Source organism: Triturus cristatus, chromosome 10 (assembly GCF_964204655.1).
Source record: "Triturus cristatus chromosome 10, aTriCri1.1, whole genome shotgun sequence".
NCBI lineage: Eukaryota > Metazoa > Chordata > Amphibia > Caudata > Salamandridae > Triturus > Triturus cristatus.
The window spans coordinates 1,051,866,079-1,051,893,471 of NC_140593.1; the positions used below are offsets into that span (position 1 = coordinate 1,051,866,079).

General features: G+C 45.8%; 1 protein-coding gene across 6 annotated transcripts in view; it reads left to right on the plus strand.

Annotated features, from left to right (window-relative positions):
- Window positions 1–27,393, plus strand: part of TNRC18 (trinucleotide repeat containing 18) — a 229,662-nt gene that overhangs the window by 76,187 nt on the left and 126,082 nt on the right. For 4 of the 6 annotated variants that reach the window (XM_085629167.1, XM_085629166.1, XM_085629168.1 and 1 more), the window contains exons 8-15: window positions 436–582; window positions 2,402–2,586; window positions 6,206–6,328; window positions 6,901–7,330; window positions 7,567–8,520; window positions 9,401–9,579; window positions 11,942–12,078; window positions 13,084–13,212. In XM_085629167.1, coding sequence (XP_085485293.1) covers window positions 436–582; window positions 2,402–2,586; window positions 6,206–6,328; window positions 6,901–7,330; window positions 7,567–8,520; window positions 9,401–9,579; window positions 11,942–12,078; window positions 13,084–13,212 — 2,284 coding nt within the window. The remainder of the gene's footprint in view (window positions 1–435; window positions 583–2,401; window positions 2,587–6,205; window positions 6,329–6,900; window positions 7,331–7,566; window positions 8,521–9,400; window positions 9,580–11,941; window positions 12,079–13,083; window positions 13,213–27,393) is intronic. The other 2 variants (XM_085629169.1, XM_085629170.1) reach the window with 1 other exon arrangement.

A 27,393-nucleotide genomic window follows, 5' to 3' on the forward strand; every position in this document is an offset into this window, starting at 1 on the left:
TCTAATTTCAGAAGCTGAAAAGAGTGGGTTTTGCGTTTTATTCCGTCGTCCAGATATGCAAACCTAATAGAGGAAGGAAAGACATTTATTGGGTTTCAGAAACTTTGCCTTTTGGTGGGCAAACAATTGATTTTAGTTTGTAGTTTTCCAGATAGGTTATGCTCCTCTGTAGATGATTATCGAAATGTTAACAAAGTTAGCCCACATCAAACGGGATTTTGGCAAAGCATGATTTGGATTGTTAGTCTCCAAATTAGTAACACTATTCAGGCCAAGCTGTCAAGCGACATGTATGTTTGTATCTCAGAAGGATTTATTGTGGCTAACGTTCACACAGTCAGTAGTCGGTCAATCCATGTATATACAATGTTTTTTTTTTTTTTTTAACATGGAGTTGGAAGGTAATGGGCGAATGCGGATTGTTTTTCTTACTAGGTTTGGCTCCGCCTTCCTTGCATCAAGGGATGGCACCAGGTTTCACGTCCAGCATGGCTGGCTCACTCCCTGCGGCCTACCAGTTTATCAGAGATCCTCAATCTGGGCAATTCATGGTGATCCCAACTGAGCACATGCCACACTTTGGTAAGTATGAGAGGTACTATCAAGTTAGAAATGGTACCGGCAGGTCTTCCATCTTCCCTTTGAAATGTTTATAGTAAGCAAACAAAATGTAATTCATCATAGCCTGAAAGATGTTTATCCAAACCCTTGGTGCTCATGCTTTGTATCTCTGAAGGATGCCATTACTCAACATTGATGTCCATACCCGTGTTGCCAATACATTACCACCCACATAATATGCTTACATTTTGCAATATGATAATCCGTAGATCAAACTAGGAAGAATTGCCTCTGTCAACTATGATTTCTAGATATCTCGAAAGCAAGACGACTCCTTGACTACCAAGCCCGCATCACTAAGGGGGAAAGCTAACCAACATTGCTTTGGTTATTCATTGTGAAAGAAATGATGTAGTTATCTACCTGCCTAGCCTTATAAAGAGTACTGTGTGCACATAACATCATGTGCTTGTGCAGCCTTAAAACCCAAATCTCACTTTTGTTGCAGTTCCAGAATGTAAAATTTCCATATTTGTACATCTCTGCATATTTTCAGTTAGTTGAGTGTAACAGATCAAAACTCTACACTCAGGACAAAACGAACTTAATAATGTAGCTGTTTTATTGGATATGAATGCTGACTGTGGTTAACTATATATAAAATGTTGAATTGGTAGTAAAGTCATGGAGGAGCTTAATGTATTCTTTTTTTTTTTTTTGTCTCTAAATGAGCGTATGACTGCATGACATGAACCAGAGTTTGGTCTTGCTTTCTTAAACGCAGGAAGTATGTTTGTGCCAGAGTAAAAGCTGCCTAGATGCCAGCATATTCAAATCCGCATTATAACTACTGTTACTTTAGGTCCAAATGTTAGGTAGCAATGAGTTCACCGTTCTGTCCACCAATCTTCTTTTTTTTTTTTTTTTTTTTTTTTTTTTTTAACTTTGGGATACCATCATTGCCTCTACCTTCATGTATGAGTTAGCCAGGCTTTTCTCCCACCCTCAGCCACCGTGTTCTTGCAGGCTGGTGCAATTTGCTAGTAGACTGGCGAGCGCCTAGTGCTTTTGCTGTGGCCATTTGGTTTCACTTCCTGCCTCCTGACAACCACTCTAGTTTTATGCTGCCTTTTTTGGTGCAAATTCTTATGCTCTCTGGAAACTATACAACACTTTGCCCTTTAGTGAGCATCAGCTGCTTTCCTCAAACGTTTTTCTTGCGGGTCCTTTTCATATTCGCTCGTAACCTGGAGCGTGGCAGCTGGTTGTTAGTCAAGAAGCACTTTCTGTAGCTCTGATTCAGTTCTTCATACTTGTGGCTTAGAGGCCACATTCTGCTCTATTTGCCAGTACTCTTGGTTGACTTTATCCTTTTTTCCCCACCTCTAACTTTTCTTCCAGAGCGCTCTGACAACTTAATTCTTGCAACTTTTCAGAGCCGGCTCTACATCTTGCACTGCTCTGCCGCTGAAAATTACTTGGGAATGATCAACCTACTCCTGCAAGTGAAGGAGTATGTAAAGATTCTTCACAAATGCAAAACTAAGAATAGAGAACAAGTGGCAACATATGTTGTTCTCGTTTCCATGCAGACCATTCTAAGATGGTCCCAAATAAAACAATTGAGTCAAATGAATTTAGTTCACTGTTTTTCCTATAGGGGGATGGTTCTATGAGGTTCCAAGAAAAAAAGCATTGGGTTCAGAGATTGAAAAATGTGATCATGCAAGGCGCATGCCTGGTTGATGGAAAGTCAAAAATCCAAATGTGATGAACAAGTTTGCCCCTCAAGACGGTCTTGCACTGCGGTAACTGGGTTGTATCTTCTCTGTGAATTTAGCTGAATTACTGGATCGAGCGCCGCCTCTTTGGCCTGCTATGTATCCACATACAAGAAGCTCTCTTCAGCACGCACATCAGCTCCAGCTCCTGTCGCACCAGCAGTTACTTCGGCAGCATGAACTCTTCTTGCTACAGCAACAAGCAGCCCATGCCATGGAGCTGCAGAGGAGTGCCCAGCTCGTGGTAAGTCCGAACGACCTCATTTGTTTTTTGTCTTGTATTGCCAATCGGTCAATTGAAAGCATTTACACTTGTAATCACAAAGTAAAAATGTTTTTGATGCTGCATCAATTACATTCAAATGTACCACGTAGTGCTAGATTTTCTTGTCCCAAGACGTGCTTCAAAGATGGAAAGAAAAAGATTTGATATACACCTCAAAAATAAATTCAGCCATCAGTTTGCCACTTTGGATCTTTTTTGTGGTTTTAATATAGTCTTTGTGACTAAAGTAATAAGTATGATTTTTTTGTAACTAAAAAGTTGGAGATGTGAAACTTAATGGATACACTTAAGAGATTGGGGATGTCGAGGAATTTGGATGACCGTCGATCGTCTATTGTCTGCAGTGTTATGTAGCAGCTTTTGTTTCAGCTACTGCCTTGAATCTAGCCTTACCGTAATGCCGCCAGCACGATAGGCATGTCCCCTTAGTTGGCATCTAACTTGCTTTTTAGGCCAACCAGTTATTTGGGAAGGAGGTTACTTAACTGTTTTCCTAATACCTTAGCAATCTTGGTAAGCCTATGCAATTGTTCTGGTAATCTAAATTTTCCACACGTTTAAATGTCCACTAGTCTACTTTTACTAAGAATTAAGTTTTGACTAAATGAGTACCGATTTAAGTGATGGTTGGTAAAATGAGGCATTTCAATCAAAGCTTTGTTTTCAGTCCTGTGTATCTAGTCGTACATCTTGCAACATCAGAGCGCAAAACACAAACTGAGAATGTTCTTGTATGAGATGGTTACAGGGAGGATTTCAAAACGGAAACTGGTAGAGGGAATTGAGTATACGTTTGGTGCAAGTTTTTATGAACTAAGTAAGCCATTGACTTCAACTTCACAAAACCAAGCTTGTCATGGTAGTGGTTCTGAGGAAGGTCACCTACTCTGACGAATATTAGCAGTATTTTACCAGAGAAGGGAAATAAATTCGTTGTGCTCCCAAATTAAAAACAGTTGTCATGGACATATTTTTTTTCTTCTTTTCTACAAACTGTTTGTTTTCTTCCGCCATCCAGCTCAGATGCTGCTCCGAAGCCAAGTTTTAAATCACAACAAGAACGCAGTTCGGTTCAGTTTTGGTTTCTGGGGCTACATAGACAGTCACATCCAAGAGTTTACATTTTTCCTTCGAGTTCTCACCGAGTACATCCATACTTCCTTCGGTATTGACTCAATGTTTACCACTAGAAGCCCTAGAGGTGAATATCGCGAATGCGCTGAGAACTTAGTAATGGCGCAAACTCCTTTCTACTTTTGTCCTGAGTGCAATGTAAAGTGCGCCTAGTCTGACTGACCCAATAGGTCATTAGTACCTCTTCTCGGAGCATAGTTGGCCTGCCCTGCATTCCTTTGCAAGAAAACCCTTGAACGGAATAGATAGGTGGTGTGAGCTTTTCAGCACTCCGCGTGAGGGGCTATTTGATACACCTCAGATCTGTGGAATTGACATCCAGGAGGCCATGGTTGTCCAGTACCTGGAAGTCATTGCACCACATCTACGCTCACGTTATTCATGTGTTCATCTACCCAGACTGCTGCTTATCAGCCAGGTGAGCATAATGCATGTCACACATGCAAACTGCTCGTACTAGGCGTTATCATAATAGCGAAAAAGTTGACTCTCCAATCCTAGCAAACTCCAACTTTCTTAAGGACGTTCCTAGATGCAAAGACTGGCAAGGCATACAAAACCCCAGAGATGGTGATGGCACTCCAGCAGCTGCTGCCTCTTTTTCAAAGACTGCTCTCCATCCCTGTACAAACAGTGCTAAAACTATTGGGCTGGATGGCTTTACATGCAGGCCCTTTCTGAACCCATTCTGCAAGTGACTATTACCCCAGATTCCTCTCATATAGGGTGGGGGTCCCCAACTTCACCACATAACAATCCATGGTTCCTGGTATTCTCCACGTCAAGGTTGCCACATCAAATACTTGGAACTCCTAGCATCAAATTGGCCCTCAAAGCATTTCTTCCAATTCTCCAGAGCAAAACTGCTCTCATAAAGACAAACCACGTGACTGTCATGTTTTATATCAAGAAGCAGGGAGGGACCTACTCCTACAAGATTTTACAGCTAGCACATGAGATTTGGCATTGGGCACCCCACCACAACATTAATTTCTTGGCACAGTGTTTTCCTGGACTGGACCACTAATTCTTTGCAGACCTGCTCAGCAGGACCCATCCATAAGTACACAAGTGTAAGCTTCCCCCAAAAGTCCTTCAAAAGAATTTCCACCATTGGCGACTCTTACAATAGATCTGTTTGCCACTCAAAATGCCAATTCTTTTCCACCATTTACCCACACCTCCAATCGAAAGGCAATGCTCTATGGATTAATTGATCAGAGATAGCTGCTTATGCTTTTCCACCCTTTTCTCTCTGCCTGCATATTGTCAGGAAGATACAGCTAGTTCCACCAACATGGACTCTGCAGCCATATTTCTCAATACTTCTAGAGATCAATCCTCCCTCGCAAGAAGCTCCCAGCCTGCTTCCCACTCAGCATTAGGACCGTCTCTGACATTTTAACCCCAAATAACTCCCTCTAGTACTTTGGCACCAGAGTACTTGGGAGTTCAGGTACCTTCACCTCCTACAAGAATGCATGGCAATTCTGCAGGTGGCTAGCAAACCAGCTATTCGTACTTGCTACACAGCTAAATGAGTTGTATGTACTACTGTTTTTCCAAATGATGGATCCTTCTACAGTTTTCATGCTGGATATTATTTCCTACCTTCTACACCTTTATAATGCAGCGTTAGCGTATGCTTCCATACAACTATATCTGACTACAGTATATCAGGAGTATGCAGAGCATGTGAATCTACAGCTCTAAACTCTACCAGTAGATGGTTACAGGGTAAGTAACATTGTCCCATAAATATGGGAAGACTGTTTCCTGTGATAAAAAAAAAAAAATCTCTTGACCATATCTGTGGAAGGTTTCTTGCATCCACAATGTGTAACTGGGTTTAATTAGTTACGTGAATAAATAACTATCTAGACATACTATGGAAATGTATTGGGTAATAGTTCTTTAAGATGATTATTGACCTACTATGCTGACTTCCCGTAACTAAAGTGCTATGTCCCTTTTATTCAGGCTATTGGTATGGAAATGCCTTGGCATGTTTATAGGCCCGGTAATATTAGTGATCTCTTTTAGTGCTTTTAATAGTTCCTTAAGTTCAAAATTCTTTCCATCGTGGGCCATTCATGCTTATTTTACATCACTCCATGCTTTAGTAATGCCAAGAGTGCATCATTGCAATCCTCGCCGCCGATCTGTTAGTAAGCCCTGAGGCAAGGCGACTGTAATGAGGAATGCTTTATTAAAGATACCAAGCCACGATCATGCTATTTGGATGAGGACATGACGCTTACCTGGGAGCTGCTGTGATGAATCTCTGTGGGACTTGTTTTTTTTTTTCCCCTGACCTACTATGAAATGGAAATAAAGATATTTGAGCACTTCTGGCAAACCTTTACAAAGAGGACAATGCAGACACCTTTCTGCTAAAGTTCCAAGTCCAATTGCCAAAAATCGCTGTTCCAATTTTTTACAGGACAGCCCGATGACCATGGATTCAAGGCAGACGCATTCTGCTCCAACAAAGGGCAAGCGGGAGGGTTTCAGGTGTGACTCTGTGTCTGAGGCGTTGAGAGATTCATCATTACAGCATCCCAAGGTAAGTGGATCTTCTCCACCTCAGACCTTAGCCACAGTCAAACGTTCACCACTTGAGCCGTGTTCGCCTAGAGTACATTGTAAACTGCATGCGAGCCATGGAAAAAAGTTGTGAACACCCATTTAGCAAACACTGGAATTCATCGTGGTGTCTGAAATCGCACTGTAACATTTGATGTGGACACTGGTTACTCTGTAAATGTCTGCAGAATGTTTCTGAATGCATTGCTGAAGATTCTTATTTTTTGGTGGTGTGAAGATCAATTTGACAAAGGTTCCTTCAGCTTCATAACAATGCCCGATGCAGCACATCCTTCATCTGTAAATGTTTTTCTCATCGGTTCTTTTTCATGTGAATTTCCCTCTGGTCTTTAGAAGTGCTTGTTTTTCACTTAACTGTGTTAACCAAAGCGCTTGGTTGGCATCCATTCATTCAAGAAAGTAGAGATGCCATTGGTAGGAGCTTATGTAGGTAAAAAAAAAATGCAATATAGATTATTGTTCACAGTCTAAGGTAACTTGTATCTACTCATGACTAATCTTGCCCTGCATTTCATTCTCTGCCTAAAACAGGAAAGATTAAAAGCCAATGAGCAGCGTATGGAAATTGAAGAAAAGATTTCTAAAAGGACTTCTGAAAGCAGTAAACAGGGAATAACCTCTTCCAGCTCTGGACATTTGCAAAGGAAATCGCATGCTGTGTCTCCATCTGCCTCTGTGTCTTACAGCAGCAAGGTAGTTCACTCTCCTGCCGTCTCTCCTCTCTGCTCACCTATGGCAGTGCTCAAAGCAGAGGTAATTCACAAACTGGAAGAGCAATCTATGCAGACCGCTTACTCCTACCCTGCTACGCCCAGATCTCGCCAGTCCAGCCCAGCACTTGCCTCCCCACCACCACCTACTCCGCCAATTCCACCGAAGGAAGAAGTTCCAGAGGATCTGGTCAAGAAAGACTTGGATCTTGAAAAGGAAGCCTCCACTCCATTTGATGCTCTGTTTCCTGGTAAGATATAGGACCTGCTACTGTGCTTGATGCGTGCTTTTAGTCTCTGCCAATTGTCTTCATTGTTACAATGAAAAACACGCAAGGACAGACATTAGCAAATTTGATATACTATGGGAATCTAGCCTTCTTTCCTAATCCCAATTCTGTTTACACTAAAACTGTGGGTGATTACTCATAAGCGATATTAGTTGACATTTTTTCAATTCACATTCGCCCTTTCTTCTCTTTCTTAGAAATGCCTCCGGGATATTCGTTCCAGTCTCTTCCCTCATCCTTCAGAAGACCTTATCCATACCTCCTCCAACCTACTGCAGCTGCCGATGCAGAAGGATTGGCTCCAGATGTACCAATGGCCACCGAAAGCCCTGAACATATGCAAACTTCTCCGGGCTTAACACCAACCCAGGTTGTCTCCACAAAAATGTTGGATCCTTTGAATGAGTCAGAAACTTTGGAGCAAAGAGTCAAAACTGAGGAAGTGTCTGAAGACTCTGAGATGAAGGAGCAACAGAAAGACCTCAGTGAGCAAAGCACAGAATTCCAGGACACCGTCATGGATTCCATAGAAAACACAGACCGCTCGAGCCTCTCCGCACAGCAGGAGGATGCAAAAAGTGCTTTTGTGGAAAGTCCACCTTCCCCTCAAACGCCCTCTCTGCCGGACTATCATGAAGTGGCTTGCCCTTTAGAACCAGAGGCTGAGGAGGAGGAGGGTAGTGGCCCAGGAGTTTGTCCCAGCCCTGCCCGTTCTCTGAACTCCCTAACCGAGACAGGCGTTGAACAAGCTGAGCTAGAACTAGAACGTCCATCTGGGCAGAACGTTATTTCTGTTCCAGATCTAACCCAGGATTTAGACTCTTGCAGGCAGGAGGATTGTACAAGTGCGCCTTTTAAAGAAAGCGAGACCCTTCCAGACATTGACTGTTATGTTGATGAACCAATTCAATATCAAATCCCTAATTTAAACTCAATTGACATCAAAACCGAGGATCCTCTTGCGGGCATGAATGCATTGGTGGCCGCTACAGAAATGCCAGAGGCCCTTTCCATGTGTACAATGATCAGTGTTACACCAACCCAAACAGATAAGGACGTGCCCTCCTTAGACCCCTCCGTCCTTAACGGAATCTCCCTGCTGAGCGAAATTGCCGAGATGGAGCTTGAAAAAAGGAAGCAAGAAATGCTAAGTAAGTTTTTATTTTTTTTTATTTATTTTTTTTAACTTGGGCTACGTCACTGAATTTTGCATTCCTGCCATTTTTCTAAATAGCAGGACAGGCCTGTGTAATCTTACACTCATGCCGTGAATGACCAGACTTTGTTGATCTCCTGGATCACGAGCTTCAATATCCTGCGCAATGGGCAGCTGTAGAAAAATAACATTTCATTGTTTGCCCAGATTGCATTTTGAAGGTATATCTATGGCCTGTTCTACAGTGACCCTTGATAGGAAAATTGATTCAGTAGAATTGATATCCCAGTTTAAAAACATTCTAAACACGAAGCTCTGAATAGTTGATAAAGAACTTGCACTCTGTGTTGAATTTCCCTTATTAGGAGTCCAGACCCAATAGCAATTGGACTATACAATTGTGTTGCCTTACACACACTCTCCCTTCACACATCCTTCTAGCTAATATACTATGTTTACATAGATAACCCTTTGAACCGTCTACATTTTCTGCTGCGCTAATCCGCTTCATACTGAGTGATATGTTAATGTAAAGTGCTTCGTCTCTTGGGTTCTGATCCACACCGCTGAAAAGACCCCAAGGAAAGGAGTGAAATGAATAGTTTATCTGCCGCAGATATAGCAAATAAATAAATGTTCTACTCCTTGGAGACCCACTGTCTTTGTCACCTGCAATCTAAACTTCATAACTAGAGTGTGTCACCTAGGCAGATCTCAGCAGTGATGTTAAGACGAGCATTGTTTTGAACGATTTTGAAGCAGCGATGAACAGAAAGCACAATGAATCTAGGTGGAGGGAGGTTAAACGCGGGTTGTGATGTGGGGTGCATTCTATGGTGGAGTACTTGCTTCATCCTAAACTTGATCGCCCACAGGTCTGGGAAGCGTGGCGTTCCGCCCTTGCCTGCAGAGCCTGCTGGCGGCCAGTGCGCAGATGCTGATGGAGGTCCTTGCCGGTCCGACGGAGGACAGCTTGAAGAAATGCTCGCTCCGGCTGCCTCGGGAGTTAAATCCCAACAAGAAGTACAGCTGGATGCAGAAAAAGGAAGAGCCGGTAAGTGGGTCCCATGCTGGACCTGGGAGTTGGGAGGCTGGGGTGGAAAGGGCACGGGGCACATTCGCAAATGCTACAAAACACGTTCTTCAATCAGAAGGAAAATAAGCGGACCTTCTCAAATGGCCTTGGCAATGACCCTTCGTTTACCCAAAAGTGCTCCCCTGTCGGGTGTGGGAAGGGAGCAGCGAGGTAAATACGCCCCACGATGCTGATAATAGAGGCGCCCGCTTTCTGACCTTCAGCATTATTTTGGGGAGTCCTAAGTTCAAAGTTAGATCATGGGATGCCTGCCCCCCTTTCCCCAGAGAGCCGCAAATACTACATGTATTGAGCCCCTTTACCTGCCGTGAAATCCGGAGATGGCGAAGCGGACTTAAGAATTGAAAGTTTTTAACAGAGTGCCTAGCTGGGCATCCTCCCGATAGTTGTCATCAAAGAAATGAAGAGCTGGTGAGTGGCGCATGGCCTTCCCCCGGGGGCGGGTTGAACACGGAGACCCCTGATCGGACTCTGAAGCCGCTGGTCTGGATATCTGAACAAAGCCGCAGTCCGCCTAGGCCTCCTTCCCTCCATCAGTTCTGACTACCATGAAGAAACCGTGCTCCCTCTCCCAGGCCCTAGGCCAGCGCCTTCAAGAGGTGCCTCGATGATGTAAAGGGAGCCCTGTTCCTTGATGGGGTCGTACCCCATAGTGACCGGACCCCCTCTTTGGTGGAGTTGGGGAAGCTCTCCCTTTATATTCACAACTCACAGAGCGTTTTACAGTGCTCCTCTAGGGATCTGATTTATATTTTTAGAGCATTTTCCTTGAGTTTTATGTTTATACTACGTGAATCATTAACCTGATTTGAAAATGCATGTTCGTGTTATTTCCGCGTTCTAGGGAAAACATTCTGCAGGCGTGTTTGGTGGTGATTCATGGAAAATGAATAAAACGTTCTAGGCAAATGCTCTGTGAATGATCTCTTTAGATGGGCGCAGTTTGTTACATGAATAAAAAATATTTGGCAAGTGCCCCCCCCCCCCCCTAGGAGATAGTTTAGTGCACTGACTTCCCTGGGTTTTGAGGGCCTTACTCTTGTGAATAAATGGTTCATTTTTAGGAAAGCTTTTTTTTTCTAAGACTTCCCTTGTCCTCCACATTTATTTTGCGTTCCTCCATGCTGCGAGTATCACATTTTCAAACAAGAGTGTTTCATCACACTTAGCAGAATTAACGCATGGTCTTTCGTATTCTGAAAATCTTTATTTCTTCCTAGAGAGGGGAAGATTCAAGGTTGCTGTTTGAGCTTTTCTTCACCTTGCTTCAGCATTGCTCTCATTGCTCTCAGGGGGGAAAAATGGAAGCTGGTACCAAGATAAGGCACTCGTACATATGATGTTAAAGTCCGGTTGCTATCTGGCTTTCAGGGTTTTCCACTTAAAGTGGTTTCCTGTGATTAATGGTTAATATGAAACTCCAGAGCGACACACCTGAGACTAAGGTGCTTATTTGTACTGTATTCTTGGCATGATTTATTGTCCAGGGGCGCTTTCCCCAGCCAGTGCCGCCCCGCCTCTCTCCCTACCCCCTCATTGGATAAGTCTATCGATGTTCCATAGTCGGTGTATTTGATACTCGCTATGTTTTAACTATTTTTAGTTTTATATTGCTAGCCACAAGGTGGCAGCATTCCCCCGAACAGCTGAAGTTGGAACAAAGCTGCTGCTACTTGATTAAAACCGGTCTCCTGCAGGTATCTCATTCCCACACTAACACAACACGCTGTGCTTGCTTCCGGCTCCTAGAACACCATGCAATGGCCCAGGCCGATGTTAAGAAGTCTTCTAGTAATGCAGCTACTCCCCAACTCAGCGGTCTCAAACTTTGACTCCTTGCAGTATAGCAAATTGTACACTACCCGCCCTTGCAACTGGCATTACATTTCGTAAAGTGGGAGTTACTTAGCAAACTCTGTTTCCTTTCTTCCATCATGTTCAAGGACCATGTAATCCGTAGCTACCGCCCTCAAACATTTTGGCAAAGTTGTCTCCTGTTGAACGCGTTCACTGTATTTGGTTCATCTGAACCTCTGTTAAGTGGACTCCATACTGGTACGCTGCTGCTGCTACTACTACTACTACTACTACTACTACTACTGTGCCACCGCCACTCAACTTATGTTCTGTCTTTTGCTGCTCCGTTATATTTTAGTATTGCATGCCAATAAGCCACCTATACACATTGCCAGTAGGGTTCAGAATATCGCATATTTGGTGCCCTCTATATTTATGAATCCCTAAATGCATTGCAAATGTTGCACAGAAGATGGCCCAATTAAATGGCGAATGATTTACTCGCCGCTCTGTTCGGTTTCAGTTGTACCTGATGAAGTCCTCCATCGATAACATGGACGCCATGGAACTGGACTACAGGGTGCAGCTGGCGGAGCTGCAGAGGCGCTACAAGGACAAGCAGCGGGAACTGGTGAAACTGCAGCGGCGGAGAGACTCTGAGTGAGTTGTGCTTACTCAAATTAACAAGGATTCTTTTAATGGCACCCTGGCTTTAAAATATGTTTACTACACACAAGAGCCCAGCCATAAGGTGTTTCAACCCATTTAGTATACAGCCACAGATTTCTTTAATCTTATAGCAGACTGTGCACTGGCTTATTTTATAACCACAATCAGGACTTCTCACCAGTGGCGGCTCCTCTGCTAAGGCGGAGGAGCGTCGCCCCACTGCTCCTTGAGGAGTGCAAAATATAAATAAAATTACAATAAAAAAAGTTATAATTTTATTTTTCTTTGCTCCAGCCAGGTTGGGCGAGCAGGGCTTGCCGCAGAGGGAGCACAAGTGGTTTGCACTCCCTCCCAACGTGCGCATGGCAGCTTGACTGACCCTCTAGCGCCGGCCAAACTGTCATGCTCACTTGGAATGTCCTCCATTGGGCTGTGTTGTACAGCCCCGTGGAGAACATGCCCAGCCTCCCCAGGCACTGCCTGAGCAGCCAAACAGGCCGCTCAGACCAATTGCGACGCTGCTCAGGCAGAGTCATGATTGGCTTGGAGAGTCTGGAAGCCTGGAAAGGAGAAGCGTGCGGTGGCAGCGGAGAAGGTAAGTTGATTTAAAAAAAAAAACATTTTTACCCACCACCCCCGCCCTACTACCTCTGTTCAGAGGCAGCCACCACTGCTTCTCACCTGAACGTAATAGTTTGAAATATTTTATGCCATCTTCCAGAGGCACTGTTTTTGTGTTCTATAGTAATTCGATATCTGATGTAATAACTGTCTCTAACTTAGGCTCTTAAAATCTTAGCAGTTAAATGCAGAGATGGTAAGCAGTGTGCAATGTGAATCCCAATTGGGAGAAACCGCGAAGTTTAGGATTGCAGTCCAAAAACTGAATAGTAAAGGGCTCAGGTTACACTTGAAACCCAGTTGAAGTGTTTTGCTTGAATCTACAAACCATTGTCTTGCTTTGGGTAAAAATTAAGGGCATATGTTACTTTTTAGCGACAAGCGTGATGAGAAGAGTAGAAGTTTGGCAAGAAGAGGCCCTGGAAGGCCCAAGAAGCGGAAGCATGGATCACACGTGCTCTCACCCTCTCTGGAGCGAGGGAAGAGTGAAAGCAAGAGCAGAAAGTAAGGCTGGAATCTGGAATGGTGGGTGTGGCGGGATCTGATGATAACCAGTGTATACATGTTTCATTCTCTAGAGGTAGAAACTGTCAAACTGTTAGTGAAATGCAGAGCAGGTCTGTCAGTTGATGAGCATAACATTAGAATTTTGCATCTCAATTTAAACCAATAACCAGGAGTATAGACCTTCTGCTGCAACATTCCAATTATTGTTTTCAGTTTTGCCCAGTTGGATTTAAGAACCTACTTCTTTCATTAGAATGTTACAATATAATTATGGCCCATCTGCCTCTTTAAAAGTCCTTGCCTGCAGCAATAGCCTATTACTTATTGAGGGTCTTCAACAATAGTCAGTCTTCAACGCCCCGATAAAAAAAATAAAAATAAAACAAAAGTGCAGCATGAATCTTTGCTGGATTTACATGCTGTGCATTGTTCTGCCATCTGGAATTGGGTCTTTTACTCGCTTTTTTATTGGGGGTGGGGGGGGGGGGGGGGGTGACCATTTGGTCCCTTGTTCCTCCTTGAACGATGTCAGATCTACTCTAGGGAAGACTTTCATGAAGAAAGGTTCTGTAATAAAAGGTAGCCAGAAGCTGAAAGAGTCCCATAGATCTAGACTAAAAGACACCGTAGGAGGCGAGCCCTAGGAATCAACACTGACAGTGATCAGGGTGCAGGTGCGAGAAAGCCTCAGAAAAGGGTGGGTTTAATATAGAAGAGTAGGCCTGAGATTGGATCTGGGGGAAGGGAGCACGGGACACATATAAGTGAGCTGTTCAAAGAGGTATAACTCAAGTAGTGAAGCACCTACTGCATGCACAAAAGATGGAAGCACACAGGCAAACGCCTCACATACTTGAAAATTAAAGTAACAGTTTTTAGGAGGAGGACATCTTTCAGAATTCAGTCACATCACATACCGACGTATTTGCACCCCAAGAAAATATAAAATGCAAAGTGCCATAGGTTCGAATCCAGGTAACCATCTCCCAGTCAATAGGGATGTCCTGTCAATAAAATGGTCAGGGAAGTTAGTCTGCCTTCCCCCCCCAATGCCATTGATACCACTGGCAAAACAGAAATTCAGGCATATGAAATTGTGCTATTCTTAATAGCACCACAGCAGTGGGCTAGGCAAACTAGTTGGTAGGACCTATTGACCATACGGGGGGGGGGGGGGGCAAAGCGGTGTCGGGTATATCAACAAGAATCAGCTAGCCTGAGCTGATCACTGAGATCTGCCAGCAAGATCCATGGAGATACTTGAAACCAGAAAGCCAACCATTGCTGTAACAGAAAAGGGCTCAATAATGACTGACTACTTGACACTGCAGTAGTCTGGTACCGGACACTCACTGGATGAGGAGGTTTCCTGCCCTCACTCAAGGCACACTTGGCAGCCATAGTGACATATACTACTGGAAGATTTTGGGGAAGTTTCTTCACTGCACCAGTCCTCAAACGATTTCTAGAGAACAAATAGAATAGCATCCCCCAATGCAGCCAAACACCTAGATGGAAACTGTACCTGGTCCTAACACAGCCCATGAAAGCACATATCTGATAGAGACTTCTAATCGCAGATTCCTTACCTTTGAATTATCCCCAGGCATCCTACTAGATCCAAAAGATTTTCTGGAGCATTCCGGATCCAGTCTGATGCCTGGGGAAAATTCAAAGGTAAGGAATATGCGGCTAGATACCAGATAAGGCATTACCAAAGGCAAGTAACTTGTCCTTTTAACTCGTGCATAACGTGTTTTGCAGCATGAATCTTTCCTGGATTCACACGCTGTGCATTATTCCACCATATAGTGGTTGGGTCCGTAATTCTCCATTATCTTGTAGTTCTTCTCTTTCAGATTTTTGTTTGTTGGTGGGCGTCAACAGACCTCCATTTGGTGTCCCCTGTGACGTCGTACTGCTTCCACCGGAAGCTCCCACGTTTGTTCACCATCTTCAGATTCTTTTTTTTCCGCCATTAGTTCTGCATGCTTGCAGAAGGATCTCCAATACGAGGAAAAGTTATGGAAGAAGTTTCAGAAAAAGTTTGTCGAAGATCATCAAAATCGAAGAGCATCACAACCGAAGAGGTACTGGAGGAGAAATAAGGAGGAGACTGTTTTTCCTTGAAGGTTTACGAGAATGCCCGTTCAGGTGGCTCCCTGTTTACCCCCTGGGGGACCAATCGTTTGTGGGCCTGCCACCACTATTGTTTCCTGCGCGAAGGAGTGCATTAGCATGGCCCAGGGCATAGAAATCTGGTGTTTACGACGTCCTTGGGCTTCCTCCTCTCTAAGTAACGCTTCCTCCGCTTTACCCCACTTTTTAACTGCGCCCACCCATGCCGCTAGAGGGGGCCCCTCCGGTGTCTTCTTGTGCATGGTGATGCACCGTTTGGCCAGGAGGAGAACCAGGGAAGCAAACCGCCTCTCCACTTTCTTATGCTTGTGCCGCCTATGGATACCCAGGGCGCTAGCTTCCCATGTGTGTAAGTCCTGTAGCCCCGTAACCGTGCGAAGGGCGGTGTGGATCACATGCCAATAACTGTGGAGTGTCGGACAATCCCAGAACATGTGTTTGAAAGGGGCAGCAGGCTCCAGGCATCTTGGGCAAGCAAACGAGCTGTCAGGGAAATATTTCTGTAGTTTTTCGGGAGTGAGGTACGCCCTATGCAGGATGTGCAATTGTATATTCTTGAAGCGGTAATTGCGGGAAACCTTCTTGGTGTGCTCAAGGGCACTGACCCATTCCACGTCATGTAGTGGTCTGCGGAAGTCAGTCTCCCAATACTCTCTGAGGGGTGCAAGTGTGGGTTGTCTTAGAGTCCGTATAGCTTTATAGATCCAAGTGACTAGATGGCGTCCAGGCCCCATCTGTAGTATCGCATGGAGGACCGGGTGTGTGGGGGGGGTTCCGTGTCAATCGTACGCCTCTGCCTGCGGTAGTCCGTGAGGAGCTGTCTATACCGTAGGAACTGTCCCCGGGGAAGTTCGAAATCGCCGACCAGTGCGTCAAAAGTCTGCAAATGTCCCTCAAACATCATCCCCACCTCTGTCACGGCGTGATCCGTCCAGGTTTGTAGCATTCCCTCCGTATAATGCATCCGGCCCCTGGGGAACCCTATCAATGGTAGAAGTGGGGAGTACAGGGGCATATCCCGGTCCATACGATGAACCCGCGCCAGACAGGCGCGCGCCGTCATTACTTGGAGGGGCTTAGTCGGCAGCGGCGCCGCTCCTGGCAGCAACATGCGGTGTATAGTAGGGGTTTGAATGCGCCCTGTCGCGGTGATCAGCTCCCCCTGTGCCCAGCCCGCTGTCCAGCGTGACACCCACTGCAATTGGGTGGCCAGGAAAGACGCCTCAAACGATGGGGCCGCTAGGCCACCCTGGTCAAGGGGCAGCTGCAGTTTTGCCAGAGAATTACGCCGGCGACCATTGCCCCAGATGAGGGTCCCCAGCAGGGTCTTGAGCTCGCGAAATAGAGACCTTGGGGGGGGGGGAACCACCGGAAGATTGGAGAAGAGATACAGCAGGCGCCGGACGAGGATCATTTTTGCGACCGCTATCTTCCCCGTGACTGCCAACAGAAGATCTTTCCAAAAGTGGACCGAGGAGCGGATGTTATCCATCAATTTGCGATAGTTCCCCTCGTAGATATCTTGCGGTGTATGGTATAGTTTAACTCCTAAATAGCGAACCGCTTGGGGACTCCACGAGATTTCCACGTTTCCCATTCGTATTTGACAGTGGGGCATAGCTTGCACTAGGGAATAGACAGTGGATTTGGGCCAGTTGACCCTGAGTCCTGCCACCTCCGCAAAGTCATGCAGGATACGCGATATAGGGGTTAAGTCAGCTGTAAATCCCGGACATAGATAAGTACATCGTCGGCGTATAACGATACTGAGTGGGTAGAATCACCGACTGGGATGCCCCATTCCTCGCCCGCTGCGTGGAGCAGGGTCGCCAACGGCTCTATCGCCATTGCGAAAAGCAAGGGAGAGAGTGGGCATCCCTGTCTGGTGCCACGGCGGACCGGAGAGGACTCCGAAATGAGGGAGCCTATTCGCGCTCTGCAGCTGGGCCCGGAGTAGCCGAGCTGAGTATAGGCTTGCAGTCTGGGTCCTAATCGGCCTCGAAGAAATAGTCCCAAGTTACAAAGAACTGGTTCTAGGACGTCGAAGGGAGCCTCTGCATCAAAGCATTCACTAACCGCAGGTTCATCCTGAGACCAGGAGCCCCACGGATCCCTCGACGGGGATTCCAGTGGAGAAAAAGTTCAGAGAAACCCAAGTTGTCGAAAGTCGGACAGGGAAAAGAAAAGTTCAGCATCAAAAGCAGACCGGTCAAGCGCCGAACAGATGCTTGACGACCGACACGTTATCGAAAGAATCTTTGTGCCACAAAGAATGAGACTGAGCCTCTACCCAGAAGAACGGACTGTCGAAATTGAGAGTAGAGGCGCCAGGAGGCCGAAATGGCTGCCCTTCTCCAGAAGATGAAGGACTTTGAGAGTCTGAAAGGGTTCAGAATACCACTGAAAACTTTGATGCCGAAGGAGCAGACCAAGGAGATCTAAGAATTCCAACCTCTGCTTACACCTGAACCTCAAGAAGAGGAGGAATCTTCTACAAAGAGGAAGACTATCAGACAGGGATGTATCTGGGTTCAGTGGAATCCAAATGCAGTGAACCTCAGTGGCAAGACCTGGAAGCAGACTCCCCTGACAAGGGAGTGGACAGTTATCCGTCGAGGCCTTCGCCTCCGAATGATATTGGGTTGTATTACCAGTTGATTAAGCATGCAGCTGACAGAAATGGGGTGCAGCTGGAAGAATACAAGCCACAATCCTGTTTCCTGCTTGAAACACTTGTGTAAAGTCAGACAAGTAGTCCCTTCCTACCCATGCGCCCTAGTGTCCTTGGCCAGGGGTAGGAAGCTTTCAAGGAACCAGTCACTTGTACAGCAGTGACTCCAAGTGATGAGAAGAAATATAAATATCCTTCTTAGGACTCTGGTTCTATTAAGGGCACAGTACCTGCTGATTCCATCAGATCTACAGCAAGGAAAAGAGCCAACATCCCATCAACCTCCAGCCCGCCTCCAGATAAGGAGGGCAAAACAATGCTCCTTATGGGACGCAAGTTCGAACAGTGTGCTGCCAACCAATCGCGCATTGCGTATTCAAACACACTACTCAGTAGGCACTCCCATCGACACTGGGAGGAGGTGGGTGAACTCATGAAGCACCTCCCTGATCAAAACAAAGAGGGTAGTACATCTGGCAGAAAGTGGCAAGAACATCTCCCCCCACACCTGCCTAAAATCCACAATTGATGCAGCAGATACATCCAGCTGCCAGATGATGGGCATCACACTGGGGTACCAATCTTGGTTAATAATCTCCGGGTTCAAGCAAGAAGTCCAGGCTAACATCCTTAACACTCCATTCAACGGAAAGCAGTTGTTTGGAAGCTCAGTGGGTGAAACGATCAGCCCACTGAAAGGGCGAGACTGCAAAGTTGAAGGAATGAGAAGGGAAACCTTGAATTCAAGGAGAGACCGCTTCCGGGCGGGAGGTTTATAGTGTCGTTTCCAGGGTGGCAACCAGTCTGCCACAGCACAACAAGGCTGGCAGTATCCACAGCATGGACGCCAGCCCTTTCGGGAAAAAGCCAGAGGAAGGGGACAGCCACACAGAGGAGGGTCACCCCCCACAAATAAGTGACTTTACAGAAACGGATTACCTTTCATGACCATCAGTGAAAGGCCGAAACGAACACCTAAGTCTTCTACACACAACACCAGTAGGAGGCAGAATAAAAACCTTTCTCCTGGAGTGGAGGAAGATAACTTCAGACAAATTGATACTAAACATATTGCTTTTCGGATATTGCAAATAACTAATCCAATTGTCAACTGCAAGCGGACCAAAAAGGAAGGTCCATTCCAAGGAGAAAACTACTAGTCTCCTCAAGGAGCTTGAGGAATTACTGGACAAGCAAGCAGTTAAAGTCCCAAGTCAAGAAATCAACAAAGGGGATTACTCAACAAATTTTCTTATCCCAAAGGTAGACCGATGACTACGATCAATTCTAGATCTCAGGTTCATAAACAAATTTTATAAAAACACAAGTTCAAGATGACATACCACAGTTGCAAAAAAGGGATTGCTTGGCAACAATAGCCTTAAAGGTTGCCTGCTTACCCATTCAAATGAATGCACTGCACAAAAAATATCTAAGATAACAAAAACATTATTGTTTCACAGTACTGGTGTTGGGAATAAAATCAGCCCCAAGATTCATTACGAAGTGTCTGGCATCAGTAGCAGCACACCGGAGAAGAAGGGGAATCCTTGTCTATCCATACCTAGATGATTGGTTAGTAAGAGCAAACTCCTACTTCAAGTGCAAAGGTTTTCAACAGGTAATGAATACCCTTTACACACTGAACTTATTGGTGAACACAGAGAAATCCTCTCCTGAACAAGAGAAGATCTTAGGAGCAAGAATAAACTCAATACAGGGGAATGCATTTCCCAACGAAAAAGACCACCACCCCTAATGACAAACTCACCTTTGCCGGAAGGGGAAAGTTCTGACAGTGAGGAAATTATTAGGGATGATGGCATCATGCAGCCTTTTAATCCCATATGCGAGACTACATGAAAGGATACAAAACCAGTGGTCACAAACAGTCGGGAAGGAACAGGATGCAGTACAACACACAAACCACCTGGAATTGCAGATAGTCTTTCTAGCCGTAAAAGCTTTCCAAAAAGAAATATTAGGGGAAACAATATGGATTCAGTAAGACATTACAACAACCATGTTTCATATAAAAAAACAGGGAGGGACTCAATCCCCACCCCCATCAAGACTATCCCAAGAACTCTGGCAATGAGCAATAGAGAGGAAGATGGAAATCCAAGCAATCCATCTGCCAGGGAAGGACAATGTTGAGGCAGACAAACTGAGCAGACCAACCTCATGGTCCTGTGAATATGAACTTCACCAGACTGCATTCAAAAGGATCTTTCGGATATGGGGAACGCCAACAATAGATTTTATTTTTATTTTTTATTTTACAGAGTTTTATATAGTGCGAACTTGACCCAAACGTATCGGAGCGCCTTACATAGCACCAGTTGCATTGCATGAGGACACATTCATTTTTGTTAAGCACGGGGAGATTAAGTGACTTGCCCAGAATCGCAGGATGTTCAGCGTCATTGCTGAGACTCAAACCCAGTTCCCCAGATTCGAGGTCGACCACCCTAGCCGCTAGGCCAACTCCTCTCCCCATCTGTTTGCTGCACCTCAGAATGCAAAATGCTAAAGCTTTGCCTCAAGACTGTCAAACCACCTGTCCATGGGGATTGCACGGTCGATAAACTGGTCAGGGATATTTTGCATATGCCCCGAGCCCGATTCATCTGCTGCACACAGTGATCAGCAAACGCAGAAAGAGCAGAATTACACTAATCTTAATTGCCATGAAGTGGGCAGGACAAACCTGGTTCTCAGAGCTAATGGAACCAGCACAAGGAAACTACCAAAAATTACCAGGACAACAGTATCTGTTGTAAATGGATAAAGGAAGGGAACTATACCCAGAACCAGAGGCTTTGAGTCTAGCAGCATAGCTCCTGAAGGCTTTAAATTCGGGCATCTAAAGCTGCCAGAAAACACAATGGCTCTTCTAAGAGAAGCAAGAAAATGTGACATGGCAAAATGGAAGAAATACTCACTATAGTGTATTTAAAAAGGACTAGTTGGCAAGAATACCAAGGACAAAATAGTGTAACAATATGTTCGAGGCATATGAGCTGCAGATTGTACACTGTGCATAGATCGCCATCTGGTGTTGGGCTTGGATGCTTGCACTTTGTTGTTGTCTTGGAAGAGTCTTTTGTAGTCACAGGTGACTCCTCCCTTGGACGATAGTGCACATGGGCATCGACTCCATCCTCAGATTGTTTTTTTCGGCCATCTGGTTCGGATGTGACTTATGCGCTCCGGTTCGGCACCATATTCTCCAAACCTTTTCGATGTGCAAACTATCTAAAACTCGATGGTATTGTTTTCGATCGCATGATCTTCGCGCATCTCAACTACTCGATTCCAGTCGTCGACGTGGGCGGCTGGGCCTATTGACGCTGTTCAGGCATACAGCTAATGGAAAGAAGTAAATTTAAAAAATGCCCCCAGTGTGGAGCTAAATTCCCACACAGTGACCACCACAAGGTCCGTAACCTGTTTTTCTCGTCTGAGCATGACTAGAACAATTGCCAGGCCTGCGCCTCTTTTAGATGTAAAAAGACCATCCGTGATCACTGGGCCCGACGACACATCATTGTGCAGCGAGCCATCTTCGATGAAGGCCCTGATGTCCCGGAGGAAGATTCTGAGGACCTGGAAATCGTGTCCGAAGCAGACGACTCAGACGACCGCATCACTCCTGGTCAACGAGTGAGTACAATTGCCCCTACCCCAACTCAACCCGGAAAAAAAAAAGGACCTGGTCAAGACTTCGCCTGCTGGCCCCAGTCGTGACCGAAAAGCTTCAGAAGCCCCGCCCCGGCTCCGAAGATGAGGGACAAGCCTTCTGGTAGCTCGGGACCGAGCAAACAGCATCTGTGTCCCGCAGGCGCCTTTGGCAACGAAGCCTACTCCCAAAAAGACGTCTGCACTGACCATTTCCATGCCCAGAGAAAAGACATCGGACCCGGAACCAAAGCATTCGGAACCGAAAAAGATTTCTGCCACCACAGCCAAGCCGAAGGACCCCAAACAACCTCCCAAGGCCTTGGAGCAGAAATCCAAACCCCGCTCTGACACCGAAAAAATCGGTGCCGAAAGCAGTTACCGAAGAGGAAGAACTTTTTCGACCGGATCCTATCGATCCAAAACAAAAAAACTCTCCACATAGACCCCAAAACCGGACATGTGGCTGCTGTTCCACACAAAAGAGGAAACTGGACACACCAGACACTCCTGCAGTGCCTGTAAAGAGGAAAGACTGTGCCACTTCACCTATACGACCCTCTTCTCCTGTTCTTCCTCCCAAGCCTGTCTCCTCCACATTCTCCAGAAACTTCCACCACACTCACCACCACCAGAGGATGATGATGATTTAGGGGGTGGAGGAGGCAACAATGACCCTTTCACTGACCCTGATAGTGACAGACGTACCGCAGGATGATTGGGACAATTATGATGACCCAATAGATCCTCCAGACCTCTCTGATCCCCAGGCAAATCCAACAAAGCCATCTCCCCAGATGACAATATTGACTTTGGTCAGCTTGTAAATAGAGCTGCTCTCTACCATGATGTTAAGATGCATTCTGACCCTGCAGACTAGGACTTTCTCCTAGACACCTTTGAACAGTCACAAAAGACTGTACAAACCCTGCTAATGCTAAAGGGTGTAATTAAACATGCCCCTGACCTATTCAAGGACCCTGTGAGAGCTAGAATTCTTCATCCCAGGATTGACAAAAAATATAAACCCGCTCCCGATGATCCCACTTACATCAAGGGTCAACTACCTTTAGACTCACTAGTGGTAACTACTGCTAGAAAACGTGCCAACTCTCAGACCTCCGGTGATGCGCCACCTCCGGATAAAGAGTCTAAGTTGTTAGATGCTTCCGGCAAGAGAGTTGCTGCCCAAGCAGCTAATCACTGGCAGATAGCCAATACACAGGCATTACTTGCTAGGTACGATAGGGCTCAGTATGACCAACTGGAAACCCTATTACAACATTTACCTGACAATATAAAACCAAGGCAAATGATTTAATCCAGGAGGGCAAATTAATAACCAATGCATCAATTAAGTGTGCCCTTGATGCAGCTGACACAGCCTCTAGTGCCATTAACACTAGTGTGTTACTCAGACGACATGCCTGGTTACGCATCTCAGGCTTCAAACAGGAGGTACAGACAACTATCCTCAATCAGCCGTTCAATCAAGAACAACTTTTTGGACCGGCTGTAGACACCACTCTAGAAAAAATGAAAAAGGGCACGGAGACTGCTAAATCCATGGGGGCATTACAGTCTCCATCCACATGTGGTTCCTTTCGTCGCTCCTTCTATAGAGGAGCATCCAAAAATATTGGAACAGACACCGCCTCTTCTTCCTACAAAAACACCACGTAAACATCCCCCAACCGAGGATATTTTAGAGGCGGATACAGGGGAAATAACAACAAAAGGAGAGGCTGAGGTAACAACACTCGCGCCTCTACCACTAATAAACAATGACTTCCCTCCACTCCCCCCGGACCATTCCACCCAGGTTGGAGGGAGACTATCACAGTTCCTACCGGTCTGGAATTCCATCACTACAGACAGGTGGGTAAGACAAATGATCCAGTATGGTTACTGCAAGGAACTTACAGCATCCCCACCCCCCCATACCACCCAAACAGCGTCCAATGTCCACAGAACATCTCACACTCTCTTAACCGCTTCGGTGCTCATGACGAGCCCAGCTCGTCATGAGGCACAGTGGAGCTGTGCTCATGACGAGCTAGGCTCGTCATAACCGTCGCAGCCCGCCCACGGTTGATTCCCCGCCTGTGCGGGAGAATCAATCAGTGGGCGGGGGTCGTGACGAGCTCAGATCGTCATGAGCACAGCTGCACTGTGCCTCATGACTAGCTGGGCTCGTCACGAGCACAGCGCCACCGACGCCCCCCCCCCCCCCCCCCCCCCGCCGCGGGGTATATTATCCCCGCGTGCAAGGGGTTAAAACAAGAGGTTCTCTCACTGCTTCAAGAGCAGGCTATAGAGCTAGTACCCTTATAGCATCAATGAACAAGGGTGTACTCGCTGTATTTCCTAATCCCCAAAAAGGACTGCACCCTAAGGCCAATACTCCACCTCAGACCCCTCAATCTCTACATACAGTCAGATCATTTTCACATGATCATTCTTCAACAGGTCCTCCCACTACTTCAACAAGGCGACTTCCTTGCCACACTAGATCTCAAGGACGCCTACTTCCACATTCCCATACACCGTGCTCACAAGAAATATCCAAGATTCATACTGGACGGACAACACTATCAGTTCAAAGTCCTTACATTCGGGGTGACCACCGCACTGGGGGTGTTCACAAAGTGCCTTGCAGTAGTAGTAGCACACTTGAGAAGACAACAAATCCATGTTTTTCCATACCTCGACGACTGGCTGATAAAAGCCAAGTCATTCAACCAGTGTTCATCACACTCCTCAAACCATCCAGCTGCTACACAACTTGGGATTCACAATAAACTACAAGAAGTCACATCTTCAGCCCTCCCACATACATCAGTATCTAGGGGCCACATTGGACGCCTCCAAAGCTCTGGCATATCCCAATCCAGCCAGGATAACCAGTATACAAACACTAATTACCAAATTTCAGCCACAGCATTCCCTCCCAGCAAGGCTATTAATGCAACTCATAGGAATGATGGCCTCTTGTATTTTTATCATACCTCATGCTAGACTTCAGATGCGCCCCTTACAAGAATGCCTAGCACGTCAGTGGAATCAGGCGCAAGGACAACTTACAGATCTGGTGTTGGTGGACAGCCAAACACATGGCTCTCTGCAGTGGTGGAACACACAAAACCTTTCCAAAGGGCGGCCGTTCCTAGAGCCAGTTCCACAGATAGTGCTACCAGCAGATGCATCACTCACCGGCTGGGGAGCCCATCTCCTAATCCACACAATTCAAGGCAAATGGACCACTCAACAGAAAGTGTTCCACGTCAATCACCTAGAATTACTGGCAATCTTTCTAGCATTAAAATCATTCCTAGTACATCCACATCACAAGACTGTCCTAGTTCGGACGGATAACATGACAGCCATGTATTACATACAAAAACAAGGAGGCACTCATTCTTTGCAGCTGTCTCAGCTGGCGCAAAACATTTGGAGATGAGCCATTCCACGAAACATATACCTTCTGGCAGAACATCTTCCAGGAGTTCACAATCAGATTGCGGATCTGCTAAGTCGACAGACACAGCAGATACACGAATGGGAACTTCATCCCCAAGTTCAACTCTTTCCAAATGTGGGGTCAACCAGACCTAGATCTGTCAGCCGCACACGCAAATGCAAAATTACCAACCTTCGCTGCCAGGTTTCCACACCCGCTGTCCAGAGGCAATGCAATATGGATGAACTAGTCAGGCAGATTTGCGTACGCTTTTCTGCCACTCCCACTGATTCCCCTAGTAGTACGCAAGCTCAGACAACAGTCTCTCAAGATGCTCCTGGTAGCTCCCACATGGGTACGGCAACCGTGGTTCACAACACTACTGGAACTCTCAGTAGTTCCACACCAAAAACTACGTCTCTCCCCAACGTTGCTAACGCAGAACCATGGAGACTTAAGGCACCCCGATCCAGGTCAACTGAATCTAGCGATCTGGCTCCTGAAGTCCTAGAGTTCGGTTAGCTTAACCTTCCACCGGACTGTATGAACATCATTAGACAAGCCAGACGCCCTATATACTAGAGCTTGCTACGCGGCAAAATGGAAAAGATTTGTCATCTACTGCAATAACCATAACATCGATCCGCTGGATGCTTCAATCCAGGACATAATTTGCTATTTGCTTCACTTACAAAGGTGTAATCTAGCATATTCATCCATAAGATGACACCTAGTGGCACTTGCCGCTTATTTACAAAACAGACAACACTTGTCACTATTTAGAGTACCTGCAATTAAAGTCTTTATGGAGGGCCTTAAAAAAATAATTCCCCTCCGACTGCCACCCTCTCCGGTGTGGAATTTGAACATAGTTCTTAACGGGCTCATGGGTCCCGCATTTGAACCTCTACACAAATGTGAACTGCAGTTCCTCACATGGAAAGTAGCTTTCCTTGTCACAATTACCTCTCTCAGGAGAGCAAGTGAGATCCAGGCTTTAACCATACAAGAACCATTCTTACAAATACATCGCAACAGGATGGTTCTTAAAACAAATCCAAAATTATTTCCCAAAGTAATCTCTGCTTTTCATCTTAACTAACCAGTTGAGTTACCGGTGTTTTTCCAAAACCCAGACTCTGTAGCAGAGACAGCTCTTCACACACTGGACGTCAAAAGAGCCCTACTTTATTACATTGACAGAACTAAACCCTTTAGAAAGACAAAACTGTTTGTAGCCTTCTCCCCGCCTCATAAAGGTAACCCCATTTCCAAAGCTGGGATCGCTAGGTGGATAGTAAAATGCATTCAAATATGCTACCAGAAGGCTAAACGCACATTAACAATTCCCCCTAGAGCGCACTCAACACGCAAACTAGGGGCTTCCATGGCCTTCTTAGGGAACTTTCCCTTAGATGACATCTGTAAAGCAGCAACATGGTCTACATCACACACCTTCACCAAACACTATTGTGTTGATGTGCAGGCTAAGCAACAAGCTTCCGTAGGCCAAGCTGTTCTTAAAACACTTTTTTAAACCACTGCAACAGATACAGGTGACCACCGCTAGGGGAGACACTGCTATACAGTCTATGCACAGTGTACAATCTGCAGCTCATATGCCTTGAACGGAAAATGCTACCTACCAGTATGCATCTGTTCTTAGCATGTAGAGCTGCAGAGTTGTACATTCCCACCCGCCTCCCCGGAACCTGTATCTGTTCCAGTACCATCTTAATTAGATACCTTCACATGGACATCTCTTGATTTCTTACTGACTCCATCATGTCCCATCATGGCGAAAAACAATCTGAGGATGGAGTCGATGCCCATGCGCACTATTGTCCAAGGGAGGAGTCCCCTATCTCGTGACTACAAAAGACTCTTCCAAGACAACAACAAAGTGCAAGCATCTGAGCCCAACACCAGATGGCGATCTATGCACAGTGTACAACTCTGCAGCTCTACATGCCAAGAACAGATGCATACTGGTAAGTAGCATTTTCCTTAGCACATCTTCTAGAGGATAGACTAACATATGCGTTCTTAAAGGTTCACTGAGCAGCAATAGTGGCTTGTATAAGAGGCCTTATTAGTAGACGTTTGTTCACATCACCAGTAGTAAAAAGATTCTTGTAGGGAGCAAAAGGAATAGCACCACCAAGGAAGGTACTAGCACCCAAATGGAATCTAAATGTGACACTCACTCAGCTAATAAACACCTTTC